We start from the raw sequence: 16,204 nt of genomic DNA on the forward strand, positions 1-16,204 counted from the left end.
TTTCAAAGTTCAGACCAAATGCTGAAGAAAGTGTTTGAACTTAATGTGACACTTGGGTCTTTACTTTCGATTGACACCTACTTTAGGTTGTTACAACTGAACAAAATCTTAAGATAAAACAAATTAAGACCATTATATCAATGTCACATGTTATCTTGATTAACTGTAATGCAATCAGATTGTTATTGTCTGTCATCCCATTAGTCTATTTTTGCATTAATTCCAACCATTGTGCCGCAATTGATTACTCTACAGTTTTTATGCACTTAGAAGGTCCAAAGATATCCAAAATTCCCTCCCACACTGCCAGATTTCTCTCCCTTGAATAATGCAATCCTTGAATAATGTTATTGTAAAGAAGTGCACCTATCAACTTAAAACAAGAAATGGGACCACACCTACCTTAAGAATTTCAAAAGTCAATATTAGGACTTAAATTCAATCAAGAAGCGTGCATTACCATTTTCACTAAAAAGGCTGGTTACAATAAATAGATGAATGAATGGCACAAGTAGACATAAGTGCATTTAATCTGCTAGCCATTACTGATACATGATTCCAGGATGACTAAAGTTGGGAAGAAAATATCCCAAGGCTCTTGATTTTTTGAAAAGATAGGCAAATGGAAACAGAAGTCGGATGACCCTAATATAAAGGATGACTTAATGACAATAGAGACAAAGGATCTTAGCTCAGAAAAGTAGGATATATAATCAGTTAGGGTAGAATATCATATTGTCAATCCAAAACCAAGTCTTGAGTTTAAACAAAGCCAATTACAGAGATATAAAGGATAATTTGGCTCTCAATTGAGAAATGAGATCAGAAGATATGATGATAATAACCTTTTAAAGAAATAATTCAGAATTCCCTTGAGGAATAAAATCTCTCCTAAAAAAGTGGTACATCAGGGCTAACCAGAGAAATTCTAGAAAGTATTTGATTAAAAGACAAAGCTTACAATGTTTCCAAAACAAGTAGTAAGCTAGAATATTGGGAGGGCTTTAAAGATGGGCAAAGTCAACAGGGTTTTATGAAACACAAATCATACTTGATAAATCTATTAACTTTATGACAATGTAAATAGCAGGATAAATAAAGTGGATTTGGTATATTTGGATTTTCATAAGGTGTTTGCTAAGGACTACATCAGGTTGTTAAATAACATTAGGACTCAGGGATTGGGCTTAAAAATTAGCATAGATTGAACATTGGTTAATGGACAGAAAATGAATTATTTCCCAAAGGGCAGGGTGTAACTAGTGGAATATCACAAGAATCAATGCTTTGACTTCAGCCGTTTACAATTCAAGTTAATGACTTGTAATGTTTCCAAGTTTTCTGACAATTCAAAACCAGGTAGGCAAGTAAGCTATGAGGAGGACAAGAAGAGGCAAGAGGTGGATATAAACTGGTTAAGTGATTGAGCTAGAATGTGGCAGATAAGTGTCCACTTTCATAGGAAAAATGGAAAAGCAGATTTTTATTTTCAAAAGATAAAACTAATAAACGTTAGCATGCAGAGGGACTTGGAAGCAAGGAGCTCTTGCTTCAATGAGACAATGTTTTGGTGAGACCACAGTTGGAACACTGTGCACATTTTTGGTCTCTTCACCTTAATAAAAGATACACTTCCTTTCGAAGGACGCAACAAAGGTTCACCAGACTTATTCTTAAAATGAGAGCACCCATCCTATGAGAGTTTAAGTAGATTGAGAATGAAAGGTGATCTCATTGAAGCATATAAAATACTTCAGAGGACATGATAGGAGAAGTGTTAAGAGACTGTTTCCCAGGTTACAGAATCCAAAACTAAGTCATATTCTCAATAACGGCCAGTCTTTCAGAACTGAAATGAAGGAAAATTTCTTCACTCAAAGGATTGTGAACCTTTGGAATTCTCCACCGGAGAGATCAGTGGGTGCTCCGTCAAAAATCAACATATCTCATAGAATCAAGGGATTTGGGGATTGGATGCAAAGATGGAACGGCAGAAGCTTAGCCAGGATCATGGTAAATGGTGCGGCATGTTCCAGGGACTATATGGTCTACTCATGCTTCTATGTCTAAGGCTTTTGTATTCAATTGAGATACTTGGGAGAAGATAGAAAGCAAAGATATTCCAAGTTATTGTTTCAAACAGCGTGGTTGAGAAATAGCCTCAAATGAGGTCAATTGCTCACCCTGAGTCACAAATAATGTACAATACACATAAAGCATTCATAATTGGTGTTTGCTGATTTTTTTTAAAAAAATGAACAAAAGGCTGAGCACAATTAAGCCAGCCTACAACAAGGTACATTACCTTCCATTTTCATCAAAACAAACGCCTGTGTATCCATCCGGGTGAGCATAGCGCATTGGCTTTCGCTCAGCAGGCATCTTGGTTGCTTTATCCTGATAAAAGAAAAACAATATTCAAAAGAAAGTAAAAGAAAGGGAAAGCTTGTAAATTCTGCCACTTTCCATACCAGCATTTCTGTTCTTTCCCCATCAGCTGAGGACTCCCTCACCACTGTGGTCAACCGAGCCCTCAACCACTCTCCTTTTAATCATTTCTTCTAATCTCACACCTCCTTCCCCTCTCGGAACAATAGAGTTTCCTTGTCCCCAGCTACCACCCTACAAGATTCCAAATGCAACAGGTTACAGTGTACAGAAATGAGATAGAGAATCTGATGTGGCAACAATAATCTCTCCCTCAATGTCGACAAAACGAAGAAGATTGTCATCAACTTCCGGAAGCATAAAGGAGAACGTGCCCCTGTCTACATCGTGGAGGCAAAGTAGAAAGGGTCAAGAGCTTCAAGTTTTTAGGTATCCAGATCACCAACAACCTGTCCTGGTCCCCTCATGCCAACACTATAGATAAGAAAGCCCATCAATGCCTCTACTTTCTCAGAAATTTGGCATGTCAGCTATGACTTTCACCAACCTTTACAGATGCACCATAGAAAGCATTCTTTCTAGTTGTATCACAGTTTGGTATCGTTCCTGCTCTGCCCAAGACCGCAAGGAACTATAAAATATCATGAATGTAGCCCAAACCATCATGCAAACTAGCCTCCCATCCATTGACTCTGTCTACACTTCCCACTGCCTCAGCAAAGCAGCCAGCGTAATTAAGGACCTCAACCACCCCAGACATTCTCTTTTTCACCTTCTTCCTTCAGGGAAAAGATACAAAAGTCTGAGGTCACATACCAAACGACTCAAGAACAGCTTCTTCCTCGCTACTGTCAGACTTTTGAATGGACTTACCTTGCATTAAATTGATCTTTCTCTACACCCTAGCTATGACTGTAACACTATATTCTGCACTCTCTCGTTTCCTTCTCAATGGACGATATGTTTTGTCCGTATAGCATGCAAGAAACAATACTTTTCACTGTATACCAATACATGTGACAATAATAAGTCAAATCAAATCCAGCAATATGATGCCACCAGATATGTATTCCCGTTTCCCTTCAGCATGTGAGAGACTGTTCCCTGCATGACCACCTGGCCCTCAGCTTAAGCACCCCTAACAACTCTTCCTCTTTTCAGTGTACCTTCCCAAGCAAGTGCAGGAATCACAACACATCTCCAATTACCTTCTTCCTTCCCCCTGTCTGAGGCTCCAAACAGCAATTAATTTGTATTTCTTTCAATTTGGTACACTGCATTCACTGCTCAGAATGCAGTCTCCTATTGACTGGGAAAATCAAACACAGACTAGGTGACCACTTTGCAGAACACTACTGTTCAGTCAGCGTGACCCCAAGAAAGACCACCAATGCCTCTAACTTATCACGACTCAGAGGTTTACAGCATGGAAACAGCCCCTTCGGCCCACCTTGTCTATACCGCCCAGTTTTTACCACTAAGCTAGTCCCAATTGCCCATGTTTGGCCCATATCCCTCTATACCAATCTTACCCATGTAACTGTCTAAATGCTTTTTAAAAGACAAAATTGTACCCACCTCTACCACTGCCAGCTCGTTCCAGACACTCACCATCCTTGGAGTGAAAAAATTGTCCCTTTTGTATCTCTCCTCTCTCACCATAAACCTATGTCCTCTGGTTTCAGACTCTCCTACTTTTGGGAAAAGACGTTGACTATCTACCTTATCTATGCCCCTCCTTATTTTACAGACCTCTATAAGATCACTCCTAAGCCTCCAACGCTCCACGGAAAAAAGTCCCAGCCTATCCAACCTCTCCTTATAACTCTCATCATCAAGTCCCAGTAAATCTTTTCTGCACTCTTTCTAATTTAATAATATCTGTTCCAGGGTACGGTGACCAGAACTGTAGACAGTATTCCAAGTGCGGCCTTACCAATGTCTTGTACAACTTCAACAAGACTGTATTCAATGTTCTGAGCAATAAAACCAAGAATGCCAAATGCCTTCTTTACCATCCTGTCCACCTGTGACTCCACTTTCAAACAGCGATGAACCTGTACTCCTAGATCTCTTTGTTCTCTAACTCTCACCAACGCCCCACCATTAACTGAGTAAGTCCTGCTCCAATTCGATCTACCAAAATGCATCATCTCATATTCTTCTAAATTAAACTCAATCTGCCATTCAACAGTCCACTGGCCCAACTGATCAAGATCCAGTTGCAATCCTAGGTAACCTTCTTCACTGTCCACTATGCCACCAATCTGGATATCATTTACAAACTTACTAACCATGCCCCATAAATTCTCATCCAACTCATTAATATAAATGACAAATAACAGTGGACCCAGCGCCAATCCCTGAGGCACACCGCTGGTTACAGGCCTCCAATTTGAAAAACAATGCTCTACAACCACCCTCTGTTTTTTGCCGTCAAGCCAATCTTATATCCAAGTGACTCCCTCACCCCAGGTCCCATGAGATTTAACCTTATGCAGCAGCCTACCATGCAGTACCTTATCAAAGGCCTTGCTAAAGTCCACTAGACAAAATTGACTGCAATGCCCTCATCTATCTTCTTGGTTACTCCTTCAAGAAAACTCAATCAAATTCGTGAGATGTGATTTTCTACTCTCAAAGCAATGCTGACTGTCCCTAATCAGTTCTTGCCTCTCAGGATATCTTCTAACAACTTATCCACTACAGAAGTTAGGCTCATCAGTCTGTAGTTCCCAGGCTTTACCCTGCAGTCCTACTTAATCAAAGGCACAACGGTCGTTACCCTCCAATCTTCAGCCACCTCACTTGAGGCTGTGGATGATTCAAATACCTGCTAGGGGACCAGCAATTTCCTCCCTAGCCTCCCACAATGTCCTGGGATACATTTCATCAGGTCTCAGGGATTTATTTGATGCACTTTAAGATTTCCAGCACCTCCTTCTCAATAATATTTATTTTTCAAGACATCACTATTTATTTTCCCAAATTCCTTAACATCCACGCCTTTCTCAAAGTAAATACCAATGAGAACTATTCATTTAGGATCTCACCCATCTCTTGTGGATCTGCACATAGATGACCCTGTTGATCCTTAAGAGGCCCTACTCTCTCCCTAGTTACTCTTTTGCCCTTTATGTATTTGTAGAAACTCTTTGAATTCTCCTTTGCCTTATCTGTCCAAAGCAATCTCATGTCCCCTTTTCGCCCTCCTAATTTCTCTTAATTCCACTCCAACATCCTCTACACCCTTCAAGAGATCCACTTGATCCCATCTGCCTATGCATGTCATATGCCTCCTTCCTCTTGATACCTTGAGTCATCCAGGGTTTGCTACTTCTACCAGCCTTGCCCTTCACTCTAAGAGGAATGTGCTTACCCCGAACTCTGGTTAACACTTACTAGACATCCCTTTGCCTGTCAACAGACTCCCACAATCAACTTTTGAAATTTCCTGTCTAATCCCAAAGTTGGCCTTGCCCCAATTTAGAATTTTAACTTTTGCACTAGACCTATCATTCTCCATTGCTATCTTAAAACTAATGGAATTATGGTCACTGGTCCCAAAGCACTAATGTTTCTATCACTTGTCTTTCCTTATTTCCCAAGAGGAGGTCAAGTTTTGCCATCTCCCTAGTCAGGCCATTCACCTACTGAATGACAAATTCCTTCTGAATGCACTCAACAAATTTCTCTCCATCCAAGCCCCTAATACTATGGCTGTCCCAGTCAATGTTAGGAAAGTTAAAGCCCCCTATTATTTTTCACGGCGCTATCGGCAATCTCCTTATATATTTGCTCCTCAATTTCCCACTGACTATTTGGGGTGTAATACAATCCTATTAAAGTGGTCTCTTCATGCTTATTTATGAATTCTACCCATCTAGCCTCAGTGGGCAAACTCTTGGATATATCCCCTCTCAGTACTGCTCTGATGTTCTCCTTCATCAAAAACGCAACTTTCCCTCCTATCTTATCTCCTGTTCTATCTTTCCTATAGCATTTGTACCTTGGAACATTGAGCTGTCTGTGCTGCCTCTCCCTTAGCCATGTTTCAGTAATAGCTTTAATATCCCAGTCCTATGTACTCATCCATGCCAAGTTCATCTGCCTTGTCCATTAGGCCTCTTGCACTGAAGTAAGTGCAGTTTAATCTAGACTTCCCTCACTCTCTGCCCTTTCTCAGACCATCTCTCCTGTCATTTTTTGTACAGTCTCCGTGTGATATATTTCTCATAGCCTTACTGGACCTATTCATTGAGTTCTCCTTTCATTGAGTTCTGTACTCTGTGCTGTGGTGTGGCCCTTTTTGATTTTTGTGTTTGTTTTTTCCGCCTTCCACTTTTCCTCTTACTATCTTTTGTTTCTGTCCCCACTTACCTCTGATTGCCCGCATCGGTTCCCATACCCCTGTCACGTTATTTTAAACCCTCCTCAACAGCACTAGCAAACACTCCTCCCAGAACATTGGTTCCAGTCCTGCCCAGGTGCAGACCGTCCAATTTGTGCTGGTCCCAACTCCCCCAGAAGTGGTTCTAATGTCCCAGGAATTTGAATCCCTCCCTCACGCGCCATCTCTCAAACCACGTATTCCGCCATCTCTCAAGCCACATTATATTCATCTTAGCTATCCTGACATTTCTAGCATGTGGCACTGGTAGCAATCCTGAGATTACGACCTTTGAGGCTGAGGAGGTGAAGGAAAGGAGGCTATGGGCAGCAGGTGGCACAGTGGTTAGCACTACTGCCTCAGTGCCAACTACCTAGGTTCAATTCCTACCTTGGGTCACTGTGCAGAGTCTGCACGTTGTCCCCATGTCTGCGAGAGTTTCCTCCGTGTGCTCCAGTTTTCTCCCATGGTCGTGCTGATTAGGTGCATTGGCCTTCTTAAATTTTCCCTCAGTGTACCCAAATAGATACACTGTGGGAATGTGGTGACTAGAGGATTTTCACAGTAACTTCATTGCAGCATTAATGTGAGCCTATTTGTGACATTAATAAATAAACTTATATGATAAATAAATTTAGAATTTGGCACTCTCACCAATTTTTAGAAATGCATCACAGAGAGCGTTCTTTTCGGATGTATGACAGCTTGGTATGGCTCAGGGACCAAGGCCATAAGAAACTATAAAGGATAGTGAACATTACCCAGTCCATCATGCAAATGAGCCTCCCATCCACTGAATCCATCTGAACTTTCTGCTGCCTCGGAAAAGCAGCCAACTTAAATCAAGGACCCTATGCATTCCAGACATACTCGCTTCCATCGGGAAAAGAGATACAAAAGTCTGAGAACATGCACCAATCGACTCAAGAACAACTTCTTCCACATTGATGATGCTGCTATTTCCATTTATTTCTCCTCTAGACCCAAGCCTATTCTTTACTTGTTCCGTTACCATCTGCTTTTGCCTCCCTACCGTCTTTTAATTCCTCCTGCCCACTATTCAATTGGGCCTTTCCTTCTGGTCCCTCCCCCCCTTGCCCAATTACGTACTTGCTTAATATGTTACATTCTGCAATATCCACTTCAATGCACTGGACATACTGTCCGTGTGGCCAAAAGGTATCACCCTCAGTTCTCTCAATTGGTCAACATTCCAGGAGAGGACAAAGAGACTTCAAAGATAACTCTGAAGTTCTTCTTGAAGCATAGCAGCATTGAGATTCATGATTGGAGGAGCTGGCTGCCAATCATCCCTACAGCGCAGAAGAGGCCATTTGGCCCATCGAGCCTGCACCGACAGCAATGCCACCAGGCCGTATCCCTGTAACCCCAAATATTTACATACTTTCCTGCCAACCCCCTTCCTCTTTGCTGGTGATGTAATCAGGTTCATGCCCAGCAAAAGCATGAGCCTGATTTCCATAGTCTTAAATAAATTTTAATATAATTAAAGAGTCGGACACCGTAGAATCTGCCCACAATGTATCCTCCCGGTTTTGGCCAATGCTGGTAGCAAGGTGAGCATTAAACATAGGGTATGACAGGGATTGTAACCCTTTTTGAAATGTTGCAGTTGGCATAGTTCACTCTTTCTTGTACAGTTTGCAGCAAGCCACGGCAAAGTGGTCGCTAATAACGTTAATGAGTCTAAAATACTTAACATTATATGATGTTATCCCCCATCCCAGAAGTGTTTGTTCCACAGTTTATAGCAAAATTACACTCACTGTACTGATGTTTATAAATTCAGTTGTCCTTTGAAGAAAAGTTACACAAAATTTGCATTTGGCACAAAATTCGTTCTGTTGCATCTGGTTATTGCATCTTCATAAAGTGTTTGTCTTTAGGAATTGGCTTCCCATTCAGCTACTAGCAAGTTTGACAATTTATTTGACAAATTGGATGGTGAATTGTTGACCAAAGGCATAAATCTGTCACCTTCATCACCAGTGGTGGATGATGATGATGGAGAAGATGACAGTCTAATGGGTAGAACATAGAACATAGAACACTACAGCACAAACAGGCCCTTCGGCCCACGAGTTGCGCCGATCACATCAACACCTACCAACCTACAGACCTATCTATAACCCTCAATCTCATTAAACCCCATATACTCATCCAGAAGTCTTTTAAAAGACCCCAGCGAGTTCGCCTCCACCACCACTGACGGCAGCCGATTCCATTCACTCACCACCCTCTGAGTGAAAAACTTACCCCTAACATCACTTCTGAACTTCCCTCCCTGCACCTTAAATCTGTGTCCTCTCGTAGCAACCATTTCAACCCGGGGAAATAGCCTCTGAGAGTCCACCCTATCTATTCCTCTCAACATTTTGTAAACTTCTATCAGGTCGCCTCTCAACCTTCGTCTCTCCAGGGAAAAGAGTCCCAGCTCCCTCAACCTAACTTCATAAGGCATGCCTCCCAGTCCAGGCAACATCCTTGTAAATCTCCTCTGTACCCTCTCAATAGCTTCTACATCTTTCCTATAGTGAGGCGACCAGAACTGCGCACAATACTCTAAATGAGGCCTGACAAGGGTCTTATAAAGTTGCAGCATTACCTCCCGACTCCTAAACTCAATCCCTCGATTAATGAAGGCCAGTACACCATACGCCTTCTTGACCACCTCCTCCACCTGCGAGGCCGACTTAAGAGTCCTGTGGACCCGGACCCCAAGATCCTTCTGCTCATTAACACTACTCAGACTTCTGCCAAAATGGACAACTACACATTTATCCGCGTTGAAGTCCATCTGCCACTTCTCCGCCCAGTCCTGCATCCTATCTATGTCCTGCTGCAACTTTTGCCATCCTTCCAGACCATCCACAACACCACCGACCTTAGTGTCATCAGCGAACTTACTTACCCATCCCTCCACTTCCTCATCCAGGTCATTTATGAAAATGACAAACAACAAGGGTCCCAGAACAGATCCTTGAGGCACTCCGCTGGTGACTGACCTCCATTCAGAAAAAGCCCCATCCACAACCACTCTCTGCCTTCTGCAGGCAAGCCAGTTCTGAATCCACAAGGCCAAAGGCCCTTGGATCCCATGCCCTCTCACCTTCTCAAGAAGTCTTGCATGGGGGACCTTAGCAAACGCCTTGCTGAAGTCCATGTACACTACGTCCACGGCACTTCCTTCGTCAATGTGTTCAGTCACATTATCGAAGAACTCAACTAGGCTTGTAAGGCACGACCTGCCCTTGACAAATCCATGCTGACTATTCCTGATCATGTCAAACCTCTCCAAATGTTTGTAAATCTTGTCCCTCAGAAGCCTCTCCATCAGCTTACCAACCACTGAGGTCAGACTCACCGGTCAGTAATTTCCCGGGCTATCTCTGTTCCCTTTCTTGAAAATAGGAACTACATCCGCAATCCTCCAATCCTCCGGAACCTCTCCCGTCTCCATTGACAACGCAAAGATCATCGCCAGGGGCTCTGCAATCTCTTCCCTCGCCTCCCACAGTATCCTGGGGTACATCCCATCTGGTCCAGGCGACTTATCTACCTTGATAGAATTCAAAAGTTCCAACACATCCTCCTCCTTAATATTCACATACTCAATCTTTTCCATCTGCTGCAAATCCATAACAAAATCTCCCAGATCAGCTTCCACTGTGAACACTGAGGCGAAGTACTCGTTAAGCACCTCTGCCATTTCTTCTGGTTCCACACAAACCTTTCCCCCCTCACCTTTTATAGGTCCTATCCCTTCTCTTCTTATCCTTTTACCTTTCACATATTTATAGAAGGCCTTGGGATTCTCCTTAATCTTACCCGCCAAGGTCTTCTCATGACCCCTTCTGGCTCTCCTAATTTCCCTTTTAAGTTCCTTCCTACAGTCCTTATACTCCTCAAGATCTTTAACCTCTCCTAATTCCCTGAACCTCTTGTACACCTTCCTTTTCCTCCTGACTAGGTTCAACACAGCCTTTGTGCACCACGGTTCCCGCGACCTACCAAAACCCCCTTGTCTCATCGGAACGTTGTCATTCAGAGCTCCAGACACACATTCCTTGAATATCTGCCACCTTCCTTCGGTACTTTTCCCTAAGAATGCCTCCTTCCAGTTTATTTGTCCAACTATTCTAGACATAATTGAGCCATTGAAGATGATATTTCACATGATATGGAGTAAGCATGATTTTTGAATCGACATGAAAATCTAAATGTTGAAAAATCTAAATTTTCATCTGCCAGCACTAATTTTGCCTATTTTTATTTTCACTTTTGTCACTTGTGTGAAAGTAAGCAAGAGGTCAAGTTGATATGCTACTTGTTCTATTTAAAGAAATTTTGCTCAATTTTATTTTATTTTTTAAATCAGATGTTATTTTTCAGCAAAAGTCCAGCTTGATTAGACCAATTTTGTCATATAATAGACTATATTCCTCGAACTCCAGTGAACATTGACGTTGTTGAAGGAGAACATTTTATATGTGTTTTATATTTGGACCTGTGTAAATGCTCTTTAAGACAGAATAACAGTAGAAGTAAAAGTAAATCCTGCTTCTGGACCCCACTGTATGGAATCCCTACAGTGCAAAAGAGGCTATTCGGTTCATCAAGTATGCACGGACTCTGCAGCAGAGTATTTTACCCCTTGTTCCCATCATATCCATGTAACTGTACACATTTGCCATAGCTAAGCCATCTAATCTAAACATCCAAGGTGCAATTTAGCACAGCTAATATACCTAAGCTGCTCATCTTTGGACTGTGGGAGGAAACCGGAACACCTAGAGAAAACCCACGCAGACATGGGGATAATGTGCAAACTCCACACAGACCCAAGGCTAGAATTGAAATCGGGTCCATAGAGCTGTGAAGCAGCAATGCTAACCACTGTGCCACATCATGGAACACCTTGCCACATTTGCCCAAATATCTGCAGGTCAAAAATCAGCATGTTCTGTCACATGAAGACCCATGGCAGAAACTCATGACCCTGAGTAGATGTTATCTTCAAATTATGGGCAGCCGATAGGAATATTACTAACTTTTTCCAGTTCAAAGAAAAGATCACTGATGTGAAATGTTAACTCAGTTTCTCTGGTATTTCACCTGATGACGTTATTGATCTGCAAGCTAGCTGGCAATTGTATAGTTTCTTCAGTGACTGCTGTAACTCAGTGGGTACCAGTGCTTCTAAACCAGGTCAAAGAATCAAACGCATTTATGCTGACAGTCCAGTGCTGTACTGAAGGAGTGGTGCACTGTCAGTGGTGTGTCGTTCTGATGGGGTATTAAACCAAAGCCAATCTGTTCTCTCAGGTAGATTTGATGGCACTATTGCAAGAAGAACAGGGAAATTCTCCTCTCCTGACTTGGCTAATTCTTTTCCCTCAAATCAACAGCACAAAAACAGATTACCCGATCAGTATCACATTGATGTTATGCAACGCTTCTGACCTAAACGTGATGCTTTTGCTGAGAAGTGTTTTGGGACATCCTGGGGTAACAAAATGCACTGTGCAAAAACAAGTCTGCTTGCTTTCTTTTCTGAAGTATCTTCCCACAATAGCTCTGTCAAACACTATCATTCCACATCCAACTTTCCTGAATTGTTTTTGCCTCAGACTTATATCCAGCTCTCTTTCAACTTTACGCAAATCCTTTAAGGTCAGGTTTCCATGTTCCAACAGGCCTTAACCAAAGTCACAAATGACACAGAGCTTACTGCTACCTCCTTTTCACAATCCATAAACAGCCCCATCATTGCAACGTGTTCTTTCCCCTGCATCCCTGAACTGATATCTTCCAACCTTGACCTAATCTTTTCTTCTCCTTTCCAGAATCTTCTCGCCCACATCCATGACAGTTCAGAACCTCTGCCTGTCAATTCAAAAGTTTCCAACGTCTTGGCCTCAACTATTTCTGCACCATAGATGTCTCATCACAGGATGGTATGTGGAATCTCCATTTCTCCCTTGAATGGAAGTCCAACCAGTTTCCATCAACTACCACTCTCCTCCATCTGACGGAATGTGTTTGCTGATTGAAAAGTTTCTCCTTTAACTCATCTCATTTCTTTAAACAAGAACATCCTTGCTCCCCAGCAACAAATTTCCCAGACAAGGGTTTTTGTGGTAATTGTCCAGGCAATTTCAGGGGGCAATTAAGAGTCCACCAAATTGCAATATGTCTGAAGTCACCTAGAGGTCAGGTTAAGAAAGAAAAGCAGATTTCCTTCACCAAAGGTCATCAGTGAACTAAGTGGGTTTTTACAGCAATAGTAGGTATAATTGGTTATTAAATGGATCAGTGGTTCAATGACAATATCACAAAGGCACCATCTGCACTTTACATTTTACACAATAAGACATATTGGCTGTATGGCTGTACCCACTGAAAAAATATTTTACATTAAAATGTTACTACCAGATCTGAACACATATATACTGTCCTCACCTGGTAGAGAGATGTAAGTAAAGATGGTTCAATACTGCGTGCAATTAACTGAGCATGTGTCAGTCTTACTCAGTGCCATACACAACAACGAATCCCCACTGCAAATCCCTTCAACCAAAGTGGAACTGCATTTTTGAACAGAACAAAACAAGTCAATACACTGCCACAGAATGATGTTTGAGAGGCCGCCTCATCATCATCATCGGTCCATCATTCAAACAGCCTATCATTTTAAAATCTACCAGCTTTCAACCTATACCTGTGACCTCTTGTTCGAGATTGCCCCATAAGATGAAACACTTGGTCTACATTTACTTTATCAATCCCTTTCAAGATAGTTATATATTTTAATCAGATCCCCTCTCATCCTTCTAAGCTCCAGCTATTATAAGCTTAAACTGTTTAATCTCTCCTCATACGTCAACTCTTTCATCCCTGAAATCAATGTGGTGAACCTCCTCTGTAGTCTACCCCCAATCTCCTGTGATGTCACTTTCTGGATCAGCCTTTTGTAGCACTCATCAAATGTCTTCTGGAAGTCCAGATATACCACATCCACAGGTTCCTCACTATCCACCTTGTTGGTTATGTCCTCAAAGGATTCGAGCAAGTTTGTCAAGCATGACTTACCCTTGATAAAACCATGCTGACAATGGTGGATTGAGCTTTGTCTTTCCAAATGCTCAGTCATCTCCTCAAATGATTGATTCCTGCAACTTCCCAACTAGAGATCAAGCTAACCGGCCTATAGTTTCCGACTTTTTGCTTCCTTCCCTTTTTGAATAGGGGCATCACATTAGCATGTTTCCATTTCACTGACACCTTACCAGAATCCAAGGAATTTTGAAATATCACAACCAATGCATCCATTTTCTCTGCTGCCACCTCCTTTAATACCCTCGGGTGCAGGCCATCAGGTCCCAGAGATTTATCTGCCTTTAATCCTCTTAGTTTATTCAATATCTTCTCCCTGGTGATAGTTATTGCACTAAGCTCCTCTGCATTAACAGTTTTTGGAAACTCTTAATTATTCTCAACCATGAAGACAGAGGCAAAATATTGATTTAGTGCCTCCGCCAGCTGCGTTACCCATTAATACCTCACCAATATCATCCCCTAAAGGATCAACATTTACTTTAACTTCTGTCCTTCTTTATATACTTATAGAAGTTTTTAGCATCTGTATTTATGTTTTCTACTAGTTTCCTTTCATAGTTCATCTTAGATTTTTTGATTCTATTTAATAGCCTTTTGTTGAACCTTAAAGTTCTCCCAATCCTCCAACTTACCAGTAGCTTTTGCAGTTTGATATGCGCTAGTTTTTGTCTTTATGTCCTCTTTGACTGCCTTGTCTAGCCATGGAAGGATTTTTATTCCTTTTATAATTTCTTTTCCTCTGAGGAATATAGTTCAATTGAAAGGTATTCAATAACTCCCTGAACATCTGCCATTGTTCCTCAACTGTCCTGCCCTTAATTATTTCTGCTGAGTTTGCTTCGGTCAACTCTTTCCCAACACTAAAACTCTAGAATGGCCCTCGGGTCTTCTCTCACATAATCTGAATCTGAAATTCTAGCATGCTGTGATCACTCTTTTCAAGAGGATCTTTAATAACAAGACTATTTATTAACCCTTCCTTGTTACCGAATACTAAATCTGTTTCCTGGTTGGTTCCATAACATATTGCTCTAAGAAACAATCCCTCATACACTATGAAATCTTCCTTGAAGCTACCTTTGCCAATTTGACTGATCCAGTCAATATGCATGTTAAAAGAACCCATGATTACTGCTCATTACCTCTTCTCACAAGCCCTCATAATTTATACTACGCCCCACTTTGGAAGAATTGTTGGGGGGCCTGTAAGTTACTCCTACCAAGAGGTCTTTTTCCTTTGTTTTTTTATTTCCACCCAGATTGATTCAATGTGTTGGCAGCACCATGATTAGCACTACTGCCTCACAGCGCCAGGCAGTCAGGTTCAATTCCAGCCTTGGGTCACTATGCGGAGTTTGCACATTCTCCCCATGTCTACCTGGATTTCCTCCAGGTGCTCCAGTTTCCTCCCACGGTCCAAAGATGTGCAGGTTGGGTTGACTGGCTATGCTAAATTGCCTTAGTGTCAGGGGGATTGACAAGGTAAATGCGCAAGGGTTACGGCAGGGATGGGGGTGGATTGGGTGCAATTGTTGTTGATGCAGACTCAATGGCCAAATGCCCCTTTATACATTGTAGAGAATCTATGATAGTCATAGAAACCCTACAATGCAGAATGAGGTCTATCAAGTCTGCACAATACCCCCCCATACCCGATCCCCACAACCCCACACATTTACCCCACTAATCTAACCTTGCACATCACAGTTCACTACGAGCATATCTTTGGACTGTGGGAGGAAACCGGAGCACCCAGAGGAAACCCACACAGACACTGGAATAATGTGCAGATTCTAAACAACAGTGACCCAAGACAGGAATCGAACTTCGGTGGCTAGAGCTGTGAGGCAGTAGCGCTAACCACTGTGCCACCATTAGTGCTATTATCATTTCTTAATGCAACCTTGATGTTATCTTTAACCAATAAAGCAACTCCACTTCCTCTTCCATCCTGTTTATCCTTTCAGAACACTGAGTACCCTTGCATATTCAGTTCCCAGTCCTCCTGTCACTATGTTTCAGTAATCTCCACCAAATCATATACATTTGTGCCGTCAACTCAGTGACCGTATTCCGAGGGCGGTCATAATGTTGAGATGCCGACATTGGACTGGGGTAAACACAATAAGAACTCTCGCAACATCAGATTAAAATCCAATAGGTTTGTTTGGTAGCAAAAACCACGAGGTTTCGGAGTGCTTGCTGTTCCTTCATCAGGTGAGTGGGAGTTCTGTTCACAAACAGGGCATATAAAGACATAAACTCAATTTACAAAATAACGGTCGG

At 42.0% G+C, this 16,204-nt stretch overlaps 1 protein-coding gene across 3 annotated transcripts in view; it reads right to left on the reverse strand.

Annotated features, from left to right (window-relative positions):
- wdhd1 (WD repeat and HMG-box DNA binding protein 1) overlaps positions 1-16,204 on the reverse strand; it is a 63,094-nt gene that overhangs the window by 45,593 nt on the left and 1,297 nt on the right. For 2 of the 3 annotated variants that reach the window (XR_013888555.1, XM_080202739.1), the window contains exon 2: positions 2,306-2,397. Coding sequence is in view for 2 of the 3 variants with exons in the window: in XM_080202739.1 (XP_080058865.1) it covers positions 2,306-2,382 (77 nt within the window). In the remaining variant the exon portion in view is untranslated. Of the gene's footprint in view, positions 1-2,305; positions 2,398-13,261; positions 13,387-16,204 lie in introns of all 3 variants that reach the window. The other variant, XM_080202740.1, reaches the window with a different exon arrangement.

The sequence above is a fragment of the Carcharhinus amblyrhynchos genome, chromosome 14 (genome assembly GCF_965287045.1).
Source record: "Carcharhinus amblyrhynchos chromosome 14, sCarAmb.v2.hapA, whole genome shotgun sequence".
Taxonomy (NCBI): domain Eukaryota; kingdom Metazoa; phylum Chordata; class Chondrichthyes; order Carcharhiniformes; family Carcharhinidae; genus Carcharhinus; species Carcharhinus amblyrhynchos.